Below are 23,038 nucleotides of genomic sequence, written 5' to 3'. Positions count from 1 at the left end.
AAAAATTAATGTGTTCAGCATGAGGGAAGCAGAGTTGAGAATTCCCTGGCCATGCTCTCTCCCCTTTCCCCTCTCTGGTGGCCTAGCTTGGAGCAGACAAGGGAGAGATGCTAGGAAGCAGCAGCTCCAGCACCACACAGCCAAGAACCATTCTAAGAAGAGCTCAGCGCAGGGAAGCCAGAGAATTCGAGGGTAAGATGATGATGGAATAGAATTTCCACCTTCCCATCTTCTTCCACAATCATGCCAAGCAGGTCTCAGTCTTGGTCAAGCCAAGATAGGAGGGAATTTCACCTCATAGCCCAGAAAGAGACCGTCCAAAACTGCTCTCTCTTTCTCAAAGCCCTGCTCCTGGCCTCATAGACTCTAAGGGAGAAGGGACCATGGTGATCATCTAATCTGACCTCCTGCACATCGCAGGCCACAGAACCTCACTGTAACAGACCTCTAACTTCTGGCTGAGTTACTGACGTCCTGAACACATGATTTAAAGAATTCACGTTCCAGCGAATCCACCAGAAGAGACTCACAGACCTGCTGTACGGGCTGCTCTTCTAAGACAGGCCCACATTAAAAGGCACGAGAAAGGAAGATCGGGCGGGAAATGCGCCAGGGAGCTTCTGATCACTAGGCCAACGGTTCAAATCCAGCCCAGCAGCCGTGGGAAGCTGCTACCACCCCAGGGCTGCTCGGTGGCCTGTAAGAAGTGAGCCAGGTGGGTCTCAGTCCAGTTCCCAATGGACAAGTACCCACTTAGAACAAAACTAGCCACATCCTTGTTGAACGTCCCAGCAGCGAGGACGGAGCTAGAACGGCCCCAGGAAACTGGAACTCCCTTCTCAGGCCTGGAAGGAAGGCTCATCTGTGCTGGGCCAGCTCTGTGCAGAGAGGGCTTTCAAGGTAGGCGACGCTTGACCACCAGCCTCACCCTGCTCCCACTGAAGCTAATGGTAAAAATCCCAGCTCCTCCTGTGGGAGCAACGTGAGGCCTTTTAAAGCCCACCCTCCCCCTGCGGAACCATCAGCCCCGCCCCTTCCTGGGCCTTATAGTCCCCACTATCAGTCTTATCTGTAAAGAAAACCCCTCACTGCAGCCACAGCCCAGAGGCCAAAAGCCCCCCGCACATTCCCTCAGCAGCTACTGCCTGCACAGGGATCGATTCCCCACAACATGCAGTGTGGGGGTAGGGGGCTCCGACATCTCAGGCACCCGCTCTCCTTCCTCTCCGCTCCACATCCGACTTGTCCCCAAAGTTTAAAGCAGAACAACCCAGTGCACACCAGCTCCTCCAGGCCTTGGCGGCTTTCCTCGGTGTCAAACGTGTAGAGATGTCTACACGCAATAGCTCGGGCTGCAGGGAGGGGAAACGTCCCAGAGCCCATTGGCCAGCAGCCGCAGAGGCACAACACCCAGAAGTCCTGCTCTCAACCTAAAATTTATTGCCGTCACCAGGCGAACAAGGGGAATCTAACCAGGGCACTCGTTTAACAAAGACAAAGTGCTGCAAATCAGCTGAGCGACAAAGGTATTATCCCCTCCTCCCCCACCTCGGCTGGAGGCAGGCAGCCAAGGATCATGAGCCAGCAAAGCTCCTAGATAGGAGGTGAGGTCCCTCCTCCAGTTGTCACTCATCTGGTGGCCTTCACAGATCTGAAGTGGGACAGGCGAGCTGCAAGAGACTTCTACAGGAGAAGGCCCAGACGGGTATCACAGAAAAGGAGCGTCCCTAATAGGAGCACACATCCATAACAACGGGTGTAATTTAGGGACTATGTTTTCCATGATGCTGTTGGCTGGGGAATTTCGCCAGTGACAGCACAAGAGCCAAGCTCAGCCCACTCTGTTTTGCAAACATCCAACCCACCCCGGGCATGCCCAATTCCATGACCTCGCCCCTCTTCCCGCTGCCAGTCTTAACCTCCACTGCGGAGTCAGAGTGTCTTTCCAGGAAGCCGATATTTAGGTTGCCGACTCACCACAGCCTCCCTGCTGGCCACGCCAAAGGTGGCTTTCTGACGCCTACTGGCGACGTAGGCAGAATTTTCCTGCAACTTCTCCAGGAGCTGCCGGATCGCTTTGCAGTAGTTGGCGATCTTGCATTCCTTCAGGAAAGATTTGAGCTGGAGCGAGAAGAAGGGAAGGGGAGAAAGGCAGAAAATGAATGTCGTGTAATAGTTTCCATTAACTGATCCCACAAACAAAGCCGTCCCCCCCGGAGAAAGGCAGCAAGGGACTCCTCGTTCCCTCTGTTCACAGCCACGGCCCAGCTATTACCCACCTCCGCTGCCACGGTGCTTCAGGGACCAATACACTGGATGTCAGCACGGAGGTCAACTTAAACCGCCTTGCTCAGAGATTGCTCCTGGCATCCCTTATCACAGCTCATATCTGGACAGGGCATCTAATCATCAGGCTGGAAATACCTCCGCAGCCTGAAACCAGAGCTTCCAGCTGCCGTATAATCAACACAACTGGTCCCGGCTCAGGCAGGAGTGGAATACCAAGGGGGGGTGGGGGGGAGGGCACAGATAGAGGGACACTAGCAGAGCTGGGGAGCCCAGAACTGGAATACCAAGGGGGAGGGGCAGATAGAGGGGCATTGGCAGAGCTGGGGGAGGGGCAGAACTGGAATTCCAAGGGGAGGGTGTGGGTCAGGATTGAGCTGCATCCAGAAGAGTCATCTGCACAGGACCCGACTGCTCCGCCTCCCATTCCAGCCAATGCCTCTCACTTTTCCTGAGTGCAAACCCCACACGCCCTCCCCACAACATCTGCAAAATTAACCTCTGTGGGCAGCTGGGAGGCCTCCAACCAGCCAATTATTTCCTCTTGGACCCAATGCCTTATGTGGAACCCTTGGGCTCCCAGCCACTGCAGCTCAGAAACCACAGACGCTGCCGACGGCTTGCGCAGAGACCCTCCCAGTCACCAAGGAGCTGCCCTGGCCTCCCTCTGGCCAGGAAACAAACTTCAGTTTCACTAGACAATGAGGGTATTTTATTCCAATCAGATCGAAATGTGTTTTTTGCCTGCAGCCTCATCCTTAAACACCCCTCCATCCCGCTCCCAATACCAACCAGTCTCCCCATGGCTCTGCCCCCATTATTTTAAGGCTCAACCCCACCCTCCCCCTGAGAAAAGCTGAGGCAACATCGGGTGTCCCTGCTGGCAAAGGGCTGCAGAAGCAGGGTGGATGGACTGACAAGTAGATTTCCTCCCAGGTACATTACATTGCTTGCCAAATGCTCCCACCCTCAGCAGAGGGGAGCTCTCCAAGGCAGGCTCCTGGCCAGAGCCACATGCAAAGAGAAACCCTGCCAGGGCAGACAAATGGCTAACTGTCAGGGAATCCAAAGCAGAGAGTGAAAAGCCAGCGGGTCGCTTCCCCTGTAGGCGTATGCCTCACTAATCTGAGCCCAGCGTCGGCGTGGTCTAGCAGTGAAAGCAAGGAAAGGGAGGTCAAGAGACAGGGGTTCTAGCTCCAGTTCTGTCACTGACTGTCTGAGGGGCTGTGGGAAAGTCAAGCAACTTCCCTGCCTCGGTTTCCCCATCTGTAAAATGAGGCTTATTCTGTACCTGCCTAATGCAATGGGGAGTGTTGGGAGGGTTAGATCAGTTAATGTTCAGAGAGAGCTTGGAACAGGTAAAGCAGCATGATGGGACAAAGTACTCCAGTGCCCACTAACAGCTCTGAAACACACACAGGCGTGGGGGAGAGGCTTGTTTTACTTTGACTTCACACACTCGTTATTCAGAGTGGGGCTGGGCCCCAAAGGCAGGACTGCAACGGCCACTTCCACCTCATCCTGATTCACCAGGGAGTTGGGAAACTGTCAGAACTGAGGAGGACGACGGGCTGAGAGGAGACAGAGGCTTGAGGTTCAGGCACTGGACTCGAAATCTGGGTTCAGTTGTTGGTTTCACTATAGATTGTGTGCGTGACCTTGGGCAAGTCACTTAGTCACTCTGTGCCTCAGTTTCCCCTTTGAGCCTTTGTCTTGGCTATCTTTGGAGAGGGGATTGTCTCTTGCTCTCTCTCTCTCTACCTACATACAGTGCCACAAGCAATGGTACTCTGATCTCGGCTGGGGGCTGCAGATGTTACTGTAACACAGATCATAAGTCTCCGATTGACAAACTCGACTTGATGTTTAGAAGTCCTGCATGAGTACAAGAAAAACAGGGAGGGAGGTGTCCCTCTGTCAGTCCCACAAACTGGATCACTCAGGAGGCAGGTACCCCTGTGACGGAGAGGCGACACACCTGCTCTGTGCTGTTATTCTCCACCACTGGCACCTCACACAGCACTGCACGAAGAGCCAGTCATTGGCTCAAGCTTGCAACTCACATGGTGAATCCTCTCCCGTCACTCATCCGTCCGCTGCACACCACCCCCCATATTCTGCATGATCCTAGGTTCTCCTTCAACTGCAGAAACGACAGGGTTAATATACATTGCCTGCCCTCTCCCTAACGAGGTGTTTAAAAACCGGTCAGTAAAACTGTTTTTCTGCTGCTCAAATCCCCACCCCCCCAACTCCTCCTAAAATATGTATCTTTATAGGTGCTGCATATTTATCTTCACCCAGGGATGCATTTGTCATTTTATTTATCGCCCTGGATCCCTGCAGCTGCAGCTCAAGATCCATTTCATCCGTTGCGATGTACATTATCATTTTTCTTTCGCTGCAGAAGTGTCGCCAGAAATCCTGCCAAATCTCAAGCCCTATCTGTGCAGTTCAGCGCGGCTTGTTCGTTCCCTTCCCCGCCATCCCACCCCCCCCTCCCTGTTCCCCTGCTATCTGCCTCGGATATTAACGAGAGGTAATGAGATCTCACTCCAGCTCTGGCTCCTGCGTTAAAAGACAGAGACAACCCAGAAGGCTGGAGCAGACAGCGAGGAGGGAGAGAGTGGGTGAACATGTGTGTGCACGTCTCCCCTTTGCCAAATCGCACAACTGTATCTTCCCAGAATATGGGAAGCCAGGGGGTGCGTGTGAGAGTGAGAGACAAACGACATCTCACACCAGCTCCCAGCTAAGCAGCCCTGTGATTAGCAGGATTGATTCTGTCAGCCTGCCACACCACTGGCTTACACCAGCGGAGACCACAGCAAAAAAAAAAACCCATTCTCCTTACTGGAAATGATGCAGGGAGCTATAAATGATCTGAAGCAGCTGGGCTTGTGTATTCCAGGCAAACCAACCCAACCCCAGCCCGCCACCCCAAAAACAAAGGAGTGAAAGCATGCGAGCCAGAGCAGAAAGGAAGGCAGCTGTAGCGGCACGTGGCAAGGACCATCCACAGTTCCTGCCCTTCTGCCTAGCCACAGATGATGCCCTCCCCTGCCTGTCCCCCACCCCTCATTCTGGTGGCTGTCCTCCTTTCCTGTGCCCATTCTGTGTGGTGCTTTCCCTCTGGCAGGGAGCTAGGGAAGGGTGAAGCAGCCTCCTCTAAAGTCAGTTCTGATTCAAATCTGAGAACCAGACACCAGGGTGTGCGCAGAGGCAGCCAGACCGGCACCTCCTCAGAAGGGCACTTAACCCTCACTGCCAACCAGCAGTCTCCCCCGGTCACTCCCGAGGCGCTGGGCAGAAGAGAAACCTTTGAACCCTCTCCATCCTGCTGGCTCCACTTCTCTTTGATCTGCCCTCACGCTTCCGGGTTTCTGGGCTGTCAAGTTCCGTTTGGGGTCAATTCAGCCGAGCTTCTCCCAAAGCCACGGACCAGCAGCTATGGAACCCGCCCTCTGCCAGCAGGAATCCAACCCCAGTGCCAAGGCATTAGGAGGAGGTGAGCTTCAAGCATCAGGACGGAGGGATTTTTAATCACCAAGTGGAGGTGTCCCAGGGACATAGCCTGCCTCTCAGGACCTCAGCTTTTGGGAATGCAAACCCAGCGCCTGGGCCCAGCAGACACCCTAAGGCCATGGCCAGCGGTGGCCACACAGGAAATCAACAGGCTGTTCTATCCGGGCGCTTGTCGCACCACATTGCGCACACAGCACTAATTATCTGCAGAAAGGCAGGCTAGGATGTGGGGTGTCTGGAAGCTACAGGGAGCTCGGTGCCAGGGGGCTGTAGGACACGCTCCATTCCCGCCACAACACCGGCTCCTGATGGCTTTGATGCCCTCAGCAGCTGCTGGAAACGATGCAGGGAGCAAAAGTTTTCATGTGTCTCTTGTTGATCAGTAAACGAACACTGGGGTGAGAATGGGAGCTGCGCTCCTAGCACGGAAGAGCCCATCACCTCGCTTCCACCAGGGGTGGCTAGGCCAGGGCTGTGACCCAGCCCACGACCGTGTGCAGGACAGGTGCTGGTCTGCAACACTGAAGCTAGGAGCAGATACACCTCCCAAATGGCCAACGGTTCCCGAGCTGAGAAGTCACTGCCAGATCAGCCAGAGGCGTCATAGCAATCAGGTGCATGGTCACCCACTAGTCAATGGCATCTAAGCAGAGCAAAGATGCTAGCGGTACTGAGCAACGTGAGGGCGGCAAACCTAAGCCAGTTCCCATACGCCACCCATCAACAGGGAGTTAAAAAAGGGAGCCCAGGGGGAAACGGAGAGAGAGCTACATGTTCACTGAGCTAGGAGCTCCATTTAACTGTTCAGAACCAGTGACCTGCTGCTACCTAAATACAAGCCATCCGGTCCCTCAGCTGCGCCAGGTATCAGCGAACACATTCAAATCTGCCTGGGCCACACTGATCAGAAGGCAGGGCAGTGCGCCAGAGAGCACGGAGGAGCAAAGCACGGCTTGCTTGCCAGGGGACAAGGAAAGACGACTGCCTCATGGCACAGGCGTGAGGGGCCGTGGGGAGGGACAGTAAGTCCTGCTGCGAGGACGAGGGGAAAGGGGCGTGTGTGTTATTTTGTGGTGGGTGAATGAGGGGAAGAGCACTGGTTCAGGGGAAGGGATGGAGGAGAGAGCCCCATCTTGCGGTGGGCGTGTGAGGGGCTGTGGGGCAGGGAAGCATATCGCCTCACAAGGCACAACTACCAACTCACGCCTGTTCTGGGAAACGCGCACCCACACGCTACAATTTGGACACAGCTACAGCATCCAGAGCCAACCTGCATTTGTCAGTCACAAGGACACATCTGCAGTAATTAGATGTCCCTTTGTCCCACTCCCATATCTCCCAGGGGAGAAGTGAAATACAGAACCACTTCCCTGCCCACTCTCATCCTCCTGCTAGCCTGAGATTTCTCTCCGCTCACAGCCCCTGAGTGAAACCAGGGCGAAAATCATCTGGAGAAATGCCAAGGGAAATCACCACTGGGAGAAAAGAGAGACCCCCTCCCACCAGCCACCAGCACCGTTTCAAGCCTGCCCCAAATTCACATGCCCCAGCACAGGAAAGCGCCTTACTTGAATGATAATTGGCAGGGTCAGCTCTGGGAATCCAATGCTGTGGGCTTGGCCGTGGAGATATTCGAGTGTCAGGTCATACAGCTGCTCAATGAGGCCATCCTGGGTAAGGAGGATGGAAGGAAAAAGAAATGAGAAAAATCAAATCCCAAACTATCTCCACATTGCCAGGGCCCTGGGACGTGAGATGGGCCCATGTGAAAATCTCTCTTAGTACACAGACCACAGAATAAGCCACCCCAAGAGCTGACACTGGATGCACTGCGCGTGCCTTCTCGTGCCTTCATCACCCCAGCTAAACCAGGTACAAACTCCATTTGGAATCTAGAGGCATCTAGATGGGGAAATTAACCCCTTACAAAATCCACCCCAGGCGCAACCGCGCTGACTTCAAAGGAGCTGCCCAGGGATTTGTTTTGCTCACTCTGTACTGGGCGTTAGAGCATGAACCCTGGGATGGTAGGCAGGTTCCACGTGACAGAGAAGGGGTTTCCACACACCCGGAAAGCCTTCTCCTGCAGGTGAGCATTGGACAGCTTCAAGACGACCGCAAAGTTAATGGGCTTGGCACTCATGCGGCCTGGCTTCTTATTGAAATCCACTTGCTGGAAAATCTGCAACAGAAGAAAATTGAGTGTAAAGATGATAAAACTTGCAGCAGGCAGAGAGAGAGAGAGAGAGACACTAATGAGACCACAGCCTGCTGAAAGGCCTACAGGCCTGGTCCTAGATCGGCTGACGTCACTTGCAAAACTCTCATTGCCTTCAACAGCGCAGCGCTGAGCCTGGGTGAGAGTAAACTGCTTTACAGACAAAGCCTGGTGATGCTCCACCAAAGCAGGGAAGGATTATCCACCACCGCACAGATGGGTAAACCAAGGTCATACAAAGTCGGTGGCAGAGTTGCAAATACAACCCAGACATCCTGAATCCCCCACACTCCATTCCCCTGCTCTAACCACTAGCCTTCATTTCTTCCTAAGTATCCTATTCACATTCTTGGCAGATTGCAGAGCAAGTCTGTGATCAAAACGTCTCCTTTGGCGAAAGCTTTGGAGACGCGTACGTGAAAGATGCTACAGAAGCATGCTGTCCGACGAAACCCCTCCTTGCACAGCGATGCTGGAAATCAAAAGCTTGCTCCTGAGCAGAGCTGAGCCTTACGAGGTCAAACTAACCACAGCCCAAGAATACTTCCCAGTGGTCCCTTAACGAATGGGCTTCTTTACCAACAGCAGGACTTAGGGCTGTGTTTAGGACATGCTCATTAACAAACAGCCCATGTCTAGCATCTTTTTTTTTCCCACTGAAACTTCATCCCAACTTTTCCTAAGGAGCAGAAAGACCAGTCAGTACATTTCACAAGCCACCCTTCACCAGCAGAGGATGCTGTGTCCATCACATCCTGGCCTTCAAACAAGAGAGAAAACGCAGATTATTCTCCAGGGCTAAATCTGGATCCACCCGCTAGAGACACGGTGAAAACCTCTCCCTTTCCGGGCACAGAGCAGCGGCCACACAGTCTGAGATCAAAACAGGAGAGCTCTGGCAGCTCGTCCGGAATCCCAGTGCACGAGCATGTACCATCAGAACGGCAGGCTTTGGGCCTTGGTTTAAAAGAGAGGCATTTTTAAAATGGCAGATGTCTGCGGCGGCATCAGACATTTGGTTTTAATTGAGAAGAGCTGTAAAACTTTAGCCACTGTAATCAAGGTCCAAGCCCATGCTGCTCACCAACCTGGAGGAGCCTCCCAGCTTTGCAGGAGGAGGGGAAGTAGGGATCAACAAGAATCTCTATTCTAAGCTTCCCAGAAAGGTCACGCTCAGCAAGACGAGACTTTGTTGCTAACTGAAATCCACTAGAAGCCGAACAGCTGGCCCAGGAATCTTCTCTGCATCTCTGCGCAAGCACTGAGTGGGGGCTGCCCTGTCCCGATAGCCACGTTATACTCAGCACACTGTACATGGGTTCTTCTACGGGGCGGGGTTGTGCCATTGAAAGGGGCCGATGTCAGCCCCCAGGGACAGGGGTCAGTAGTGCCTGGTTACCCGCCACATGCCTCTGCCCTGCTTGAGAGCTGCTCCGCCCAGGAGTAAGGCGGCAACTCACTCCCCCATGGACCCTTGGCATCTCTGCAGAGTCAGCCAGTGAGAGAGAGTTTGAGGAGGTGGATATTTGTCCCCTGGCAAGAGGTCTAATTTCAGCCAGGTCAGGTGACAGGTGGTAACTTTCAGTCACTCCCAGCCTGATAGGGCAGGAGCCATCCAGCTCAAGTGCCCACATTTAGCAGCCTCAGAATATTTTGCTGCAGGGTCTTCTCCTCCACCATGGGGATTCCCTACCTCTTAAACACAACACCGAGGCTGCGCTCAAGCACCATGCATCCTCTGACTGTTCCTGCTCTGAACCCAGCCGTGGGAGCGCATCGCCCCAGGGACAAGCAGTATTGCAAGTCAGGGCAGAGGACTCTGGGTGCTGGAACAAGATGGTCCAGGTCACACAGCTGCCCCCAGGCCAGAAAACCGCGCTGTCAGCGATCGATTCTTTGCATTTGATTTGTCAGGCCAGGTTATCAGGGAGGGAGGGCCCAGCTCGGTGGCTTGTGAAAACAAAGAGCCCCTCTCCAGGGAATCGATGCAACAAACCTCGTTATGCACAATTATTTCTTTGGCTGAAACAGCAGTATCGATCCCCTCGGTCAGATGTATGAAAGCGGAAGGCGTCGGGCTTTGTGGGACCGTACATGCTGGCGGCTGAGGGGGGAAATGTAAGCAGACGTTTTGAGGCACTCGCTGGAGGGGCCAGGGAGACAATTGGCCAGGAGAAGGGACAGAGGCCAATGACAGGGTTGAGAGGGAGGGGCGAAGTGTAGACACCCCGGGGCAGGCTGGAGAGAACACCAGGGGGGGTGGGGGGGACAGAAGGACGACACTAGAGGGCCAGAAGACTCAGAGGCAAATGATCTGGCTGAAGTCAGGATAACATCTTTGGCCAGAGGAAAGGACGTGGCAAGCTAAGGCGGCAGGAATGGACCATCTGGCTTATATACAGGGTCACTCATTTCTACACCTAGAGGGTCTCTCTTATACATAAATATATACAGTGCTCATTGCCAGCACCACCCCAGAGCAGCCAATTTACAGCAATCCCTGCCACCCCGTCCAGCGCCCATTACCTTCCCCTTTGGGCCCTGCACAGGCCAGCTAACTCCAGCCAGTCATCCTACGGGCTGCTGCCCAGAATGAGGCTCATCCTCCCTCCCCCTGGCCAGCCCCAAGCCACATTCCAGGAGCAAATGCTCCTGCAGGGGCTTATCTCACCCCTTTGACCACCTCTCCCCTTATAATCTCCGCAGGGAAAGGACTTTCTCTGTATGCCCACAAACACCAGCTGTAGCAACAGATACCTGCCTGCTGGGAACGGGACTGAGGACAAACTTATTCCAGAGAACACCTAGCACACTGCTACGCTGGCAGCGGATAGGACAGGGAGTCAGGAAACCTGGAGCGTGCACCCTCCATGGGTAACCTCGGGCAAGGCATGTCCCCTCTCTGTGACTCAGTTTCCCTAGCTGCATAGCTGCAACAATGGTGCCCACATCTTTGGAGAAGTGCTTCAAGATCCATGGATGAGAAGTGCTGCACATATGCCCAGCGTTCTCATTGCTCAAATGACCCCTGCACCGCTGGATATCCTTGCGGAGAACCGACCCCCTTTCCCCACACCCACCAACAGGGCATCTGGAGGCCCTGGAGATTCCCACCATAGCACACTGCACACCTGAGAGGAGTGCAGCGGAGTGAAAAAACTCCTGCCTTTCTAAGCATGTCAGGGTTAGCCCATGGCGCCCCCCCTTGACCCCGCTGAGGAGCAGCTACATTTAAATTGGCAAACCAAGACTTCCCATGGGGAGATTTCCACCTTGTTTACCCACACTTGCCTTCCAGCGGTTGAGCCGCCAATTATCCCGCTGCAGAAACTATCGCCTGTCACCAAACAAGGGAAGCACCAAAAAGACATTGGGATCTCATGGCCTGTAAGAGGGGAAGAATCCAAAAAGCTGTCCCCCCCTCCAGCCCCCTTCTCAGACTCCTCTTCTCCCTGCCCTTTCCCCTAACAGGTAATTTTGGAAGGCTTCCCTCCCTCCCCCTCCTGGAGAGCAGGGGTGGAGAGGAGCCGTCTGGTTGCCTGCACCGAGGAGCAGAAGCCCTTGTCAAGATGAATCAGGGAGCCAGCTCTCATTTACAGTGGCAGGGCCTTGGGGAATTCCTGTGCCTAGAGGAATCGTGCAAACATTCAATCTGCCATCTCTGGAAGGCTTGGCGGTGACAGAGGCGGGGGAAGTGGGGGGGGCAGCAACTGCTGGATTTCCTTGATTGCATGCAGGGGAAATTAGCATTATCACCTCTCACCAAAAACACCAAAAAACAACACACACCATGCTCCAGGGAATCTGATTTCTGATGCCATGCAGAAACTGTTCCAAAAGGCACAGGCAGCGTCAAGGCCCATGCATGGGGGCGTTCACTAGCACAATAGCAAGAGTGGGCACAAAACAATGAAGTCATGAACTCCAGAGCTAGCCCTTGGTATCTACAGACCCTCGGGGACCCTCCCATCTGCCCTGCTATGGAAGCTGGGCTTAAAATGGATCTTGGCACTCTGGGTGTGATTGGAGGTTTGCAGAGGGCACCCACATGACCTCACGCCAGACCAGACCAGACCAGCTAAGTCACTGGTGAAGCTGAGGGCCTAAAAGGATGGTCTCATTGCTAACGAACTGGACTGGAACTCAGGAAATCTGGATTCATTTCCCAGCTCTGCCACAAACCACCTGGTATGACCCTGAGCAACTCACTTAACAGCTCCGTGCCTCAGTTTCCCCATCTGTACAACAGGGATTACACCTCCCTACCTCACAAGGGATGGGAAGTGTCCTGAAGGCAAAGGTGTTCGGGATCATATGGTGCTCGGATACTATAACAACAAGGAATAGAGGAGTATTGAGGTGTGAAGAGACTAAAAAGACAGCTCTTGGAGACTCGACGGAGTACCTGATGCATTATTTGCCAATGCTAGGGGGGTGTTGGCTGGCTGCTGGGAGATCAGAGAGGTTTGCTGCATTTCAATCATCTTACGTTTTCATGGGAAAGACAGCATTTTGAATAAGCACACAGATAACACCCCCCACTAAACACTGCCACCTGGATGAGGTGAGCCTGAGCAGTGCATGCATACACACACACACACACACACACACCCCAGCATCGGATGTGGTCGCAGGCTTGCGGAAGTCAGGAGGAAGTTCAGTGTGCAGTGCGGTAACGTCTGGCTAGGGCCTGATACACAGCTTGCCACCGAAGTGGTCGTGGTGGCGGCGGGTGGGGGGGAAGAGGGAGGGAACGGGAAGACAGGACACAGGGTGGGGGGGGGGAACACTATCTCCCAGAGCCCGAGAAAAGCAAAAACCACCACATAGCGCCGAGGGGAGATGCCCCTATCGCATCACCGTGCTGGCAGCGGCTCCAAAAAACAGACGGCAAGAGGAAGGAAAGTGGCGAAGAACCAAGCAGCCCACCCGAGCCAGGGAGCGGCAAGGGAAGCGGGGGCCAGAGCAGAGTTATAAACGGCCCTGGTTTCCACCGGCTGAGAGGATGTGGTTTGCGAAGGACGTTTACAACAACATGAAACCGCAAGAGCCTTTGCTTCAACAGAACTCGATTAGCAACGAGCCCAGGGCTTGTTTGTTTGAAAAGCCTCATCCTCCTCCAGCCTCTCCCTCTTCCTCCCCACGCGCTGACCGCCAGGGCTCTCGCCCCACCCTGGAGCACCACTCGCTCGCTCTTCCACAGCAGCGGAGCGCAGCCAGGCTTGGGGGAAGAGGGGCCAGTTCGTTAGGTCTGCGGGAAGGGAGGGGGCGCTTTTTGCTAGGAGCGGGGTGAGGGATGGTGTGAGGCGCTGACCGTTTGCCAGCCCCGCCACACCCAGGGGGAGAGGGGGGCAGCTAAGAACAGACTTCGCTTGCAGACAGCTATTTTAAGCAGCCTTTTAGGTCTAACGGGCTTTTTTTGACGTATAACTTCTTGGTGCTATCTGGGCCCCTTACAGCAGCCTGGAGATGCCAAGGCCTATCTGCACCATGGAGAGCAAAGCCCCCTCCCACACCTCCAGGTGGCCCCTGCAGCCCCAGGCTGTGGTAGCACATGGGAGATGCTTGGCCTGACACTACCTGTGTTGGGCCTATTCTGTGGACAGTGGCCTTCAGTCTCCAGGGCTGACAGTCCTGCCCCAGCATACACACAGAGCGCCCATCCAAAGACAGCTAGAGAGGAGCCTATTGACCGACCGCCCCCCATTGGAACTGCTGCTTTCAACTGCCTTAACACAAAGGCTTCTCTCTCGCCAGGCCACCACCTGCTCTCTTGTCCGTACAGAGCCCTGAGCACGACAGCCCAGAGCTGAGAACAAAGCTGACGTCTCCTCTTGTAGCTACTTTAAATGCAGATGCGAGAGATACCCAAACTCAAGTTCTCCCTTCGGTTAGTTTGGGTGCATTGTCATTGCAGTTGCAATCCTGTGATGCATCCAATGGTATCTAGCGGCCAGCGTGGTTAGTCACAAGCCAATATCTATGCCCAGCTGAGAAAAAAAAACCATGTGAAGGAAGCAGAATTCTGCATATTAACTTTTAGACGGAACATCACTGACACAAGTGATTGTTCACACCAAGTGTCTGGGGTGTGGCCTAATGATCACACTTAATGTTAAGGTTACACATTTCTAAATAGCTCACAAAGGGTGAATGTGCAAGTGGTGTGTTGCAAACCCACAGCCAGCACAAGTAGAATATGTTACACATGGTTATAAGCACATCGCTCAAAGGTGCTGCAGGCAGTTATAAGCCACCTCTTAATCTGCTGGACCCTATAACTGTTAAACACCTATTAATCAGCTATAAGCTATGCAAGCATCCGACAAAGTGGGTATTCACTCATGAAAGCTCATGCTCCAATACATCTGTTAGTCTATAAGGTGCCACAGGTCTCTCTGCTGCCTACGCATAAATGTGTCCTTAATACAGAAAGCACAGCTGGATTTTAGCAATAAGCTCCTGGCCTTTCAACCCCAACTCTGGCTCCAAGAAAAAGCCAGCCCCCTGAATTCATATACCCTTCCACCCCACGTTTTGGGAAAGCTGAAACCCAGATCGAAGCGCGAGAGACAAATGTGAAGTTACATCCCCAACGTGCTGGATGGGGCATCTTGGACAGACCAGATGATGCAAGTCCAGTGCCGGGCTATAACAGTGGAACAAGGCTACAATTAACCATTGGAACTATTTACCAAGGACTGAAGTGGATTTCTCCACCACTGGCAGTTTCAGACAGGAATCAGTTCAGGCTAGTGCTAAGCAGAAGGTCAGACTAAATGATCACAATGGTCCCTTCTGGTTTTATCATCTATGAATGGGACACCCGCAGCCTCAATACAGATAATTCCTTTCAGAAACACAATAGGCAGAGTTTGCTGGAGGTGGGGGCATGCCCCGGGAAGGGGAGAAACAATAAGAATTCCTCAAGGATGGCCCAGTGTTCCCCACAGAGCAGCAGCAAGCCGTGCAGTACAGTGCATCCCCAACTCTGCATCGTCTGGGGAAGGGCTCATTCCCGTTTGGAAGCTGTCACAGAGATGCTTTGTGCCCATCAGGTCTTAACAGCCAAGGCAGCCCCCTAAGCTGCACGTAGATGGTGAAAACTCCACCCTATTTATCAACGATGGGACCCAGGGTATATGACGCTGCTTGCCAGGGTTGCAAGGAGCCGAGGAAGTGTGCAGCGTTAGCAGCCGTTTGCAGATGCCGGGGGGAGTGTGCGTTTAGACAGCTTTTGTTCGTTGCTGTTAGATGAACAGGAACTGATTTACCTCCAGGATGAAGGGAAGAACCGGGATGAAGGTCCGGGTGTTCTCAGAGAGCAGTGTGAGGGCCCTGATGCAGTGCATCCTCAGGGGGTAGAAACGAGCCGTGGGCACCAACCTGGAGCGGAGACAGAGGGAAGGTTACTGCGGAATCAAATCTACACTCTTCAGGGCTAAAGACACAAGCCTCTTCCACGTGAGCTGAAAAGGCAAATTGTTTTTGCTCTGAGTAGGAGGCTGTTCAAGCTGCTCAGGCTGGCCCATAGAGGGAGACCTGATATCACGAGCTATGCCAGCAGATAAGGATTTCAGCTCCTCGCTCATTTGAACACCCTGAGTTCTTGTGACCAGGATCCCAACTCCTCAGTTTCCTCCTTCTAGGTTGGTGGTTTTCAACCAGTGGCCTGTGGACTCCTGGGGGTCTGCAGACTATGTCTACGATTTCCAAAGGGGTCCGCACTGTTACTGGAAATTTTTTAGGGTCCGCACATGAAAAAGGGTTGAAAGCCACTGTTCTAGGCAATCCCACATTATCAATGTACCTTCTTCAGCTGCTGCCATCCCTAATAGCATCATTCTCTCCACTGCCCACCAAACCAGAGCCAAACAGGTAGAAAAGGGACACTCAGGGCTCTGCTCAGAATCAGTCAATACTGCTCCTCGATGGACCGCCAGGGCACTATGGGAAATATTCCCCCTTATTACCATCATCTACTATTATTCCAGGACAGAGTCCTCCCACCACCTCTGGGGAAACAAGGGCTGAGACTGGCATCGGTAAGTGCATGCCATGTAATTTACAATCACAAAAGCCACGGTTATAATTAGCCTTCCCAGCCCCGGCTGCCTCAATAGAGGCAGCGCAGGGCTTATGGCTAAGGAAACTGAACTAGGAAGGTAACGTCCCAATCTCTCTCTGGCCCATCTCAGTTCGTAACTCATTAGTGCTTATGCAGCACCTTCATCTCAGGATCCTCAGCAGCCCCATTTTAGAGGTGGGGCCACAGAGAAGAGGCGCGATTCAGCCCGCAACATGCGTGGGGGACAGAGCTGGGAATAAAGAAACCAACTCCGGGCCCCCCTCTGCTTTCATCACTAGGCTGAGGCCTCTGATCCACCAGCCCCATGGAGGAAGTCACTTGCTATGAACTGCACCTAATACTGATGCTCTTAGCGCTAAGAAAGGTGCTTTTTAATGCGGTTCCCAGAGAACAGCTTTACTTCTGAGAAGTGAACCCCCAAAAGAGAGACCCTCGAGCAATGCAGCAGAGAGAATCTGCATCACTGGGTGACATAAATCACTCCCTTCCCCCACCCCCCCTTCCACCAAATAGTGAAATAATTATCACTGGATCCATTATGGAAATAAATCTACTTTGCACCCGCATGCTGGCACCGCTGGAGATGACGAAAGCCTTCCTCAGGAATTAATTGATCGAGGGATAAACCTGTTAAAGGTATAGATTTATTGTAAACCCAGGCCATTAATTTCAGAGTGCTCCGCGGAGCAGCAATCAGCTTAACCTCCCAAGGGCTGGGACGGAAGCAGAATGAGAAACGCAGCAGGGCCCCAGACTACACTAAGGTGGGGAATGGCTGGCTAGTCCCTTGAAGGCCCAGCTAGGGGTCTAGCTCAGGCTGCTGAGTTTACAGCTCATGCTTCCCATTGCAAAGGGGAGCGCTCCCTAACCTTCCCCCACCTCTGAAAACCTGCCCAGCTTCGCCAGGGCCCAGGGCGTGGCACAACAGGAAACTGACAGCCTGATGAGGATTTTAACTCACTGCAACTCCTGTTACACTGCTGGGTTGCCACAACCTGCCTGACGGGGGAGGCTGCAGGAAGCCACCTCCAACATCCATCTAAGCCCAACCAAGTGGCGAGCTGCTCCCGAGATGCCAGGCCATCTCCACGGAAGGGGGTGCTCCTGCCCTCTAACACGCACAGCCTGGCAGAGCTTGGCATTTATTCAATGTGCTGGAAGAGCCCCAAAGCAGGTAGCACTGGGCAGTCCCAGGGTAAGCTGAAAGCTGCACACAAACGGGAGGGCACCCCAAAATGACTGGGGCAGAAGGGGGGAGGGCAGGAAGAGGCACCTGAGACAGCAGAAGGAATCAGAGGAGCTCCAATGGAGCAAACTTCTCCCTGTGTTCCAGTGTCTGGAGATCCCCAGCCCAGTGAGACCCACTGCTCCCTTTTTGCTCTTTATTTGCAGAAGCGATGTAGGCAATCTCATGGGACACCCCCAGCAGACCAGGTCCTCTCCCCCCTTGCAGCTGGGCCAGCATCACCTCTCCCCGTCCAACCCTCCGCTTTCCCTGCGCTGGATCCCATCTGCTCCCAATCACGTGTACGTTCAAGCCGCGCTGGGTCCATTTCTCCAATGCATCCTTCTAAATACATTTTTAATGTGTTTTATACACCGGAGAGTGGCTGGCGGGGTGGGGAGAGGGAATAAGAAAATGAGGGAGCTAATTCTGATGTTAGCAGGCAGCCGTCTGCTACTAGTTATCTTGTTTAAGCACATTTTAAATTCTGCCTTGGTCCCCGCCTGGAGCAATAAGGCTTCGATGGATGTTAATTTCTCCCCAGTCCCCTCCCGTAATGAGGTGGTGTAGCAGAAGGAACTGCACACCGACTGCCCCCCCACCCCCGCTCCCCACCATTTGTCTCTGTCCACCGGCACTTTTGCAGGAAGAAAGCGCCACCTTCTGGTAGAAGGAAAAGAAAAAAACAACAGGAGGAAATTATTTTCTCCACATTTTCGGTATTGTTTTATTTGCTCCTGTGCTACGCTAGTTTCAAGGTACGCCCGTGAACAACCAGCCAAACCAAGATCAGAACATATTTAAGGTTCCAGGAGAGGTGCAGCATGAATCCCACAATGCTGAGTACGACAAAACACAGAACAATACCAGAGCGAAGACGGACAGCGTACTCCCTGCCTCCTGCAAAGACGCCTGCTCATAGCCAAGAGATATTTATCCATCCCAGTATCAGAGGGGTAGTTGTGTTAGTCTGGATCTATAAAAAGCGACAAAGTCCTGCTGCACCTTATAGACTAACAGACGTATTGGAGTATAAGTTTTCGTGAGCGAATACCCTATTCCCCTGACGAAGTGGGTATTCACCCACGAAAGCTCATGCTCCAATACGTCTGTCAGTCTATAAGGTGTCACAGGACTCTTTGCCACTCTATCCATCCCAGACGCTAGTGGCCCCCACTCTGGGGGGTATATCATGGCCCTTCGAACACGTTAAACTCCACTCTGCGCTAGCTCAGCCGCTGCACCCAGGTGGCACAGGGACCGGCTCAGGTGTATCTAAGCCATGACCAGTGTTCTCGGCAGCCTTCTCTTCCCCAGGCTGAGCATGGTTTAATGCAGCTCGAACTCGACAGACTGACCCTCCCCAGAAGAACGCCAGGCTGACAGGGTGTCATTTCCCCACAAGACCAGGTTTTATTCGCTAAAGAGCCAGCGATGGAGAAATGGGCAATAATGGAACTGCTTTCCTTGCAGTACAACGGCTTTAAAAATAACACCACCCCAAGGAGCTGATGAGCATGTGGGCGAACGTAACTTCACGCTTTCCTCTGCACACTCCCCCCAGCACGATTTCATGCTCCTGGGAGCAAGTGTGTAAGGAAAGGGGAGCAGGTGTAATCAATCCTCTTCTTTTAAAGACTCTAAGGCCAGATCCTCAGCTGATGCAATGGGGCAAAGTGCCACCAAACGAGCTTACGCTAGCTGAGGATCTGGCCCTACATTTGAGAGAGAGTAAAAGATACAAAACCCTGCGAAAGCTAAATGGACTGCATCGTTCCCCTCCCCCACTCCCTGGAGAGCCCCTACCCCTAAACATACAACTTTGAGAAACTGCATCTCTCCACTGATTTGAGATGCTGATGCTGACTGAAGATGCCTATGGCAAGTTACAATGAGGAGAAATAACCCAACGGCCCACGTAGGAATCCAACCAGCATGTGTGTGTTACCCATAAGGAAGGGGGTGGGAGGGTGGACAGAGAAGCATGCAGGAGCCTGGTCCCTGCTGAATGTTTTGCAGGCCCTTGGGATAGCTCAGTGGTTTGAGCATTGGCCTGCTAAACCCAGGGTTGTTGAGTTCAGTCCTTGAGGGAGCCACTTAGGGATCTGGGGCAAAAATCTGTCTAGGGATTGGTCCTGCTTTGAGCAGGGGGTTGGACTAGATGACCTCCTGAGGTCCCTTCCAACCCTGATATTCTATGATTCTTAAGCACTTCTCACTGGTACCCCCTGCTGTGGTCCTGACGGATCCTTGGGTTTCATTTCTGCGCTGCTACCACTGTTCCAAAAAGGCAGCCACGACCCGGTGCCCCAGAGAAGCCCTCTGCCCAGCAGCTGGAACTGGAGGATTGAGTCCAGCAGCAAGGGACTAAGGAATGAGACCCCATGATTTATCACACTGCATTCTCTCTTTCACGCAGGTTTGCTGACAGTATACGTCCTCCCTTACACCCCGGCCTGGATGTACCACTGGCTTGCTCACCACTGGACCTAACACAGGATCTATTCCCAGGTCTCCTCCCCCAAAGCCCATTTCCGGATGGGGTCACAAACCCTCATTGCTCTCGTTATGTGCTTGCTGCACAATGCGCCAGGAGGCTCTGCACATCACACATGCCGGCAAATTCTGTTTGCCGCTCTCCCCGGGACTTTCCAAATTCACCTTTCTATGGCCCTAGACAGCAGATTTATCTGCCCAGACAGGTGGAAAACTGACTAGGCTTGTCTGCAGGACAATTAAAACACTGTAACAGCAATGGGACACTTGGAGGCGATGGCGGGGGAGTGGGAGGAGAAGGTAAAAAGAATCCTGACAATTATTTAAACCTGTTTTTATCTTCATCACCCCTGGGAGCTCTGAGACCAGCTGGGTGGCATTGGAGAGCTGAGAATCTGGTTACAGCGCTCACAGGATTTCAGAGATCACCAGTTTCACAAAGTCATCACCTGCCCATGATTGCCAGCAGTTTCAAAGTACAGAGTACATTTTTCCTTCCCAAACTGGGAGGGTAGGAGAGGGAGATGGCGTCAAGTTCTCAGCAGGAAAAAAAAAAAAAAAAAAAAAGGAAGTCACACTTCTTCAAGGCCAGATGCTGTCAAATACCCACAGAATCCAAATATTAACAGTGAAGTCACTCAAGATGGCAGAGTTAGGAAAGTACCTACCTACAGCTACAACAGCGCTAACCAGCGTCGGCCACGCGTAGAGAGCATGTAGCAGGTTGCGTCCACACAGCAAAGTGTAACGCAAGTGAAAGGCTCTGGCAGAGGGGAGGTAACAGGGAAAGGCTCCTTCTCTGCCACTGGAGTCTTTCTCTGGGGCTGGTGAAGGCTCCAATGGCAGCACACAATGCTGCTAAGAGCAGTGTAGATGGGGAAGCATGGCTTAGGTGAGTAGGTTATGTACTCGCATTCATACCCACACCCATGTCTAAGCCGTGCTTCACCAGCTACCCTGAGATTTATACCCGTGGAGGCTGGGCTATGCACGTACGTGGTCTATAGGCTGCTGAAAGCATCATCCAAGGTAGATGTACCTTATCTGTAGTTGAATCTGGGTTTGATTCATGACTCTGCCACTGATTCCCAGTGTGACCTTAGGCCAGTGACTCCATCTTTTCGATCCTTGAGGGAGTCATTTATGGAACTGGGGTAAAAATCTATCTGAGGATTGGTCCTGCTTTGAGCAGGGGGTTGGACGAGATACCTCCCGAGGTCCCTTCCAACCCTGATAATCTATGATTCTATCTCTCTGTGGGGAGGGCAATCCTTCCTTCCTCCCACCCTGGGTCTGTCTTGTCTGGTTACCCTGTAAGCTCTTCAGGGCAGGAACCATTTCCTATTTTATATCTGTACAGTGCCTTGCACAACTGGGCCCTGATCTCAGTTGGGGCCTGCAGTCTCCACTACTTCATAATAATAATAATAATGTTAACTGATTACCCCACCTTGCTGAACTCACAGCTGCTCAGATTTAAGAGAGATCCCCAGATGAACTGCAAAAAGCAGTGGGGCAAATCTATCACTGGTGTGACTCCTCTGACATCAGCAGAGTTGCATCAGGGTTGAATTTGGCCCGTTATGCCTGTCTGCTGGAAGTAGGCAAATAGTCACCATGCACCCCAAAGTTCTCCCATCACACAACCGGGTTTCTCGTTGGCGTGCAAATAAAAAAAAAAAATAGATCAGAGGCTAATTACACTGAGAAGCTCCTAAGTCAACAAGGCTTCAATCCCCCTATGACAGCAGCTGAGCTCTGAGATGCGGTAATGAACGGACCCATTCAGGTGTTTGCGAAAGGATAGCTCTCTCTTCTCCAGGGAAATAAAAGGAGATATATCACCTTTGGGAATAAAAACCCAGTGCCATAGCAACGCTGCCTCCTGCTGTTGCTGCTCTGCCCGGGACAAAGTGTGCAAATAAATAAGAGGCTGTTTGCACCTCAAGACGCACAAGCACACGACACGCAGACAATCAGAGCAAGACGACCCCACACCAGGGTATTGAAACCCCGTGGCTCTCAATTCACCTTCTCCCTTTCTGCAGGGGTGCTAGAAGCTTATTCCTGTAATGGCATAGCCGAGAGAGCGTGTTTGCATTTCCACACGAGCCCTCCCAGGCACTGCATTGTTTTTAACCTGTTTATTTCCTGCACTGGATTTTTGCCTACAGGCTGACTTGTGGGACACAGTTCTCAGTGAAACAAGGCCACGAGGCATCAGAGTCGATAAGCTCTGCTAGACTGGCCTGGGCCAGTGAGTGGATGCAGGCACAGTGTTGTGGGAAGGGCTGTCAGTGACAATCTTTCCTTCAAGTCAATAAAAAAAAGAGTGCCACTGCCCAAGCTAGGGGGTGCTGTGCTCCTGGCACAACACTTCTGCAGAGAGAAAACTGAGGTTTTATCTTCTCACGCACCGCACCCCGAGGGTCCCAGGTCACTCTTTACACATGAAAAGGGGGCAGCACCGCAATCAGACCCAGACACCACGGTTAACCCCTGTCAGTAGACTATGCTGCCTCCAAGTCTACTGTCCTTTCAACAGTACAAAGAAAGGGATCACCCAAAATGGCTCAGGGACATCCAACACCTCCAGAGAATCAGAGCCTGGATAAGAAGAGTTTCAGATTCAAGAGGAGGCTGCAGAGCCATCGGTTTAGACACAACAAATCCTGCACCTGGGTAGGGGTGTAGACTAGCTGACCCTTGCGGTCCCTTCGAACTCTATGGTTCTAAGGAACAGGCTCATCAAGGGGTTGGCTGTACTCTCCGTGTCCTGTTTGAAGTGGCTGTGCGCTCTCATGCTGCTGCTGTGTTCGACCCCAGAAGCAGCTACATTTCAGCAGCGGATGATGTGACCACAATATAGAGTTTATGGTCCTGATCCAATCAGCGCCCATAGAAGTCAATGGAATAACTCCCACTAACTTCTATCAGGCTTCTCCCTCAATGAAGGAAGCAGCACAGTTGCAGTGCCAGGGCCTAGACATTATCCTTAGAGAGGCAGCAGCAGCCAGGGCTTATGTCCCATAGCCGGACTTCAGCATGTTCCTAGCATTGATGCTATTAAGGGGACACGATGTTGTTCAAAGAGGAACCCTTCGGATAAGGCACGACACCAAGAGCCCATCTGCCCTGGTGGAAATTAAAGGCATCAGCTGTTCCCGCCACCACACAATGACCTGTTCTCCTAGAAACT

At 52.8% G+C, this 23,038-nt stretch overlaps 1 protein-coding gene across 3 annotated transcripts in view; it reads right to left on the bottom strand.

The window, feature by feature from the left end:
• NOC2L (NOC2 like nucleolar associated transcriptional repressor) overlaps window positions 1–23,038 on the bottom strand; it is a 79,512-nt gene that overhangs the window by 34,003 nt on the left and 22,471 nt on the right. For all 3 annotated transcript variants that reach the window (XM_050931414.1, XM_050931416.1, XM_050931415.1), the window contains exons 12-15: window positions 15,304–15,415; window positions 7,880–7,993; window positions 7,380–7,481; window positions 1,978–2,121 (exon numbers count right to left, since the gene is read on the bottom strand). In XM_050931414.1, the coding sequence (XP_050787371.1) occupies window positions 1,978–2,121; window positions 7,380–7,481; window positions 7,880–7,993; window positions 15,304–15,415 (472 nt within the window). The remainder of the gene's footprint in view (window positions 1–1,977; window positions 2,122–7,379; window positions 7,482–7,879; window positions 7,994–15,303; window positions 15,416–23,038) is intronic.

This window comes from Gopherus flavomarginatus, chromosome 21, assembly GCF_025201925.1.
Source record: "Gopherus flavomarginatus isolate rGopFla2 chromosome 21, rGopFla2.mat.asm, whole genome shotgun sequence".
NCBI lineage: Eukaryota > Metazoa > Chordata > Testudines > Testudinidae > Gopherus > Gopherus flavomarginatus.
This window is presented reverse-complemented; position numbering and strand designations above follow the sequence as displayed.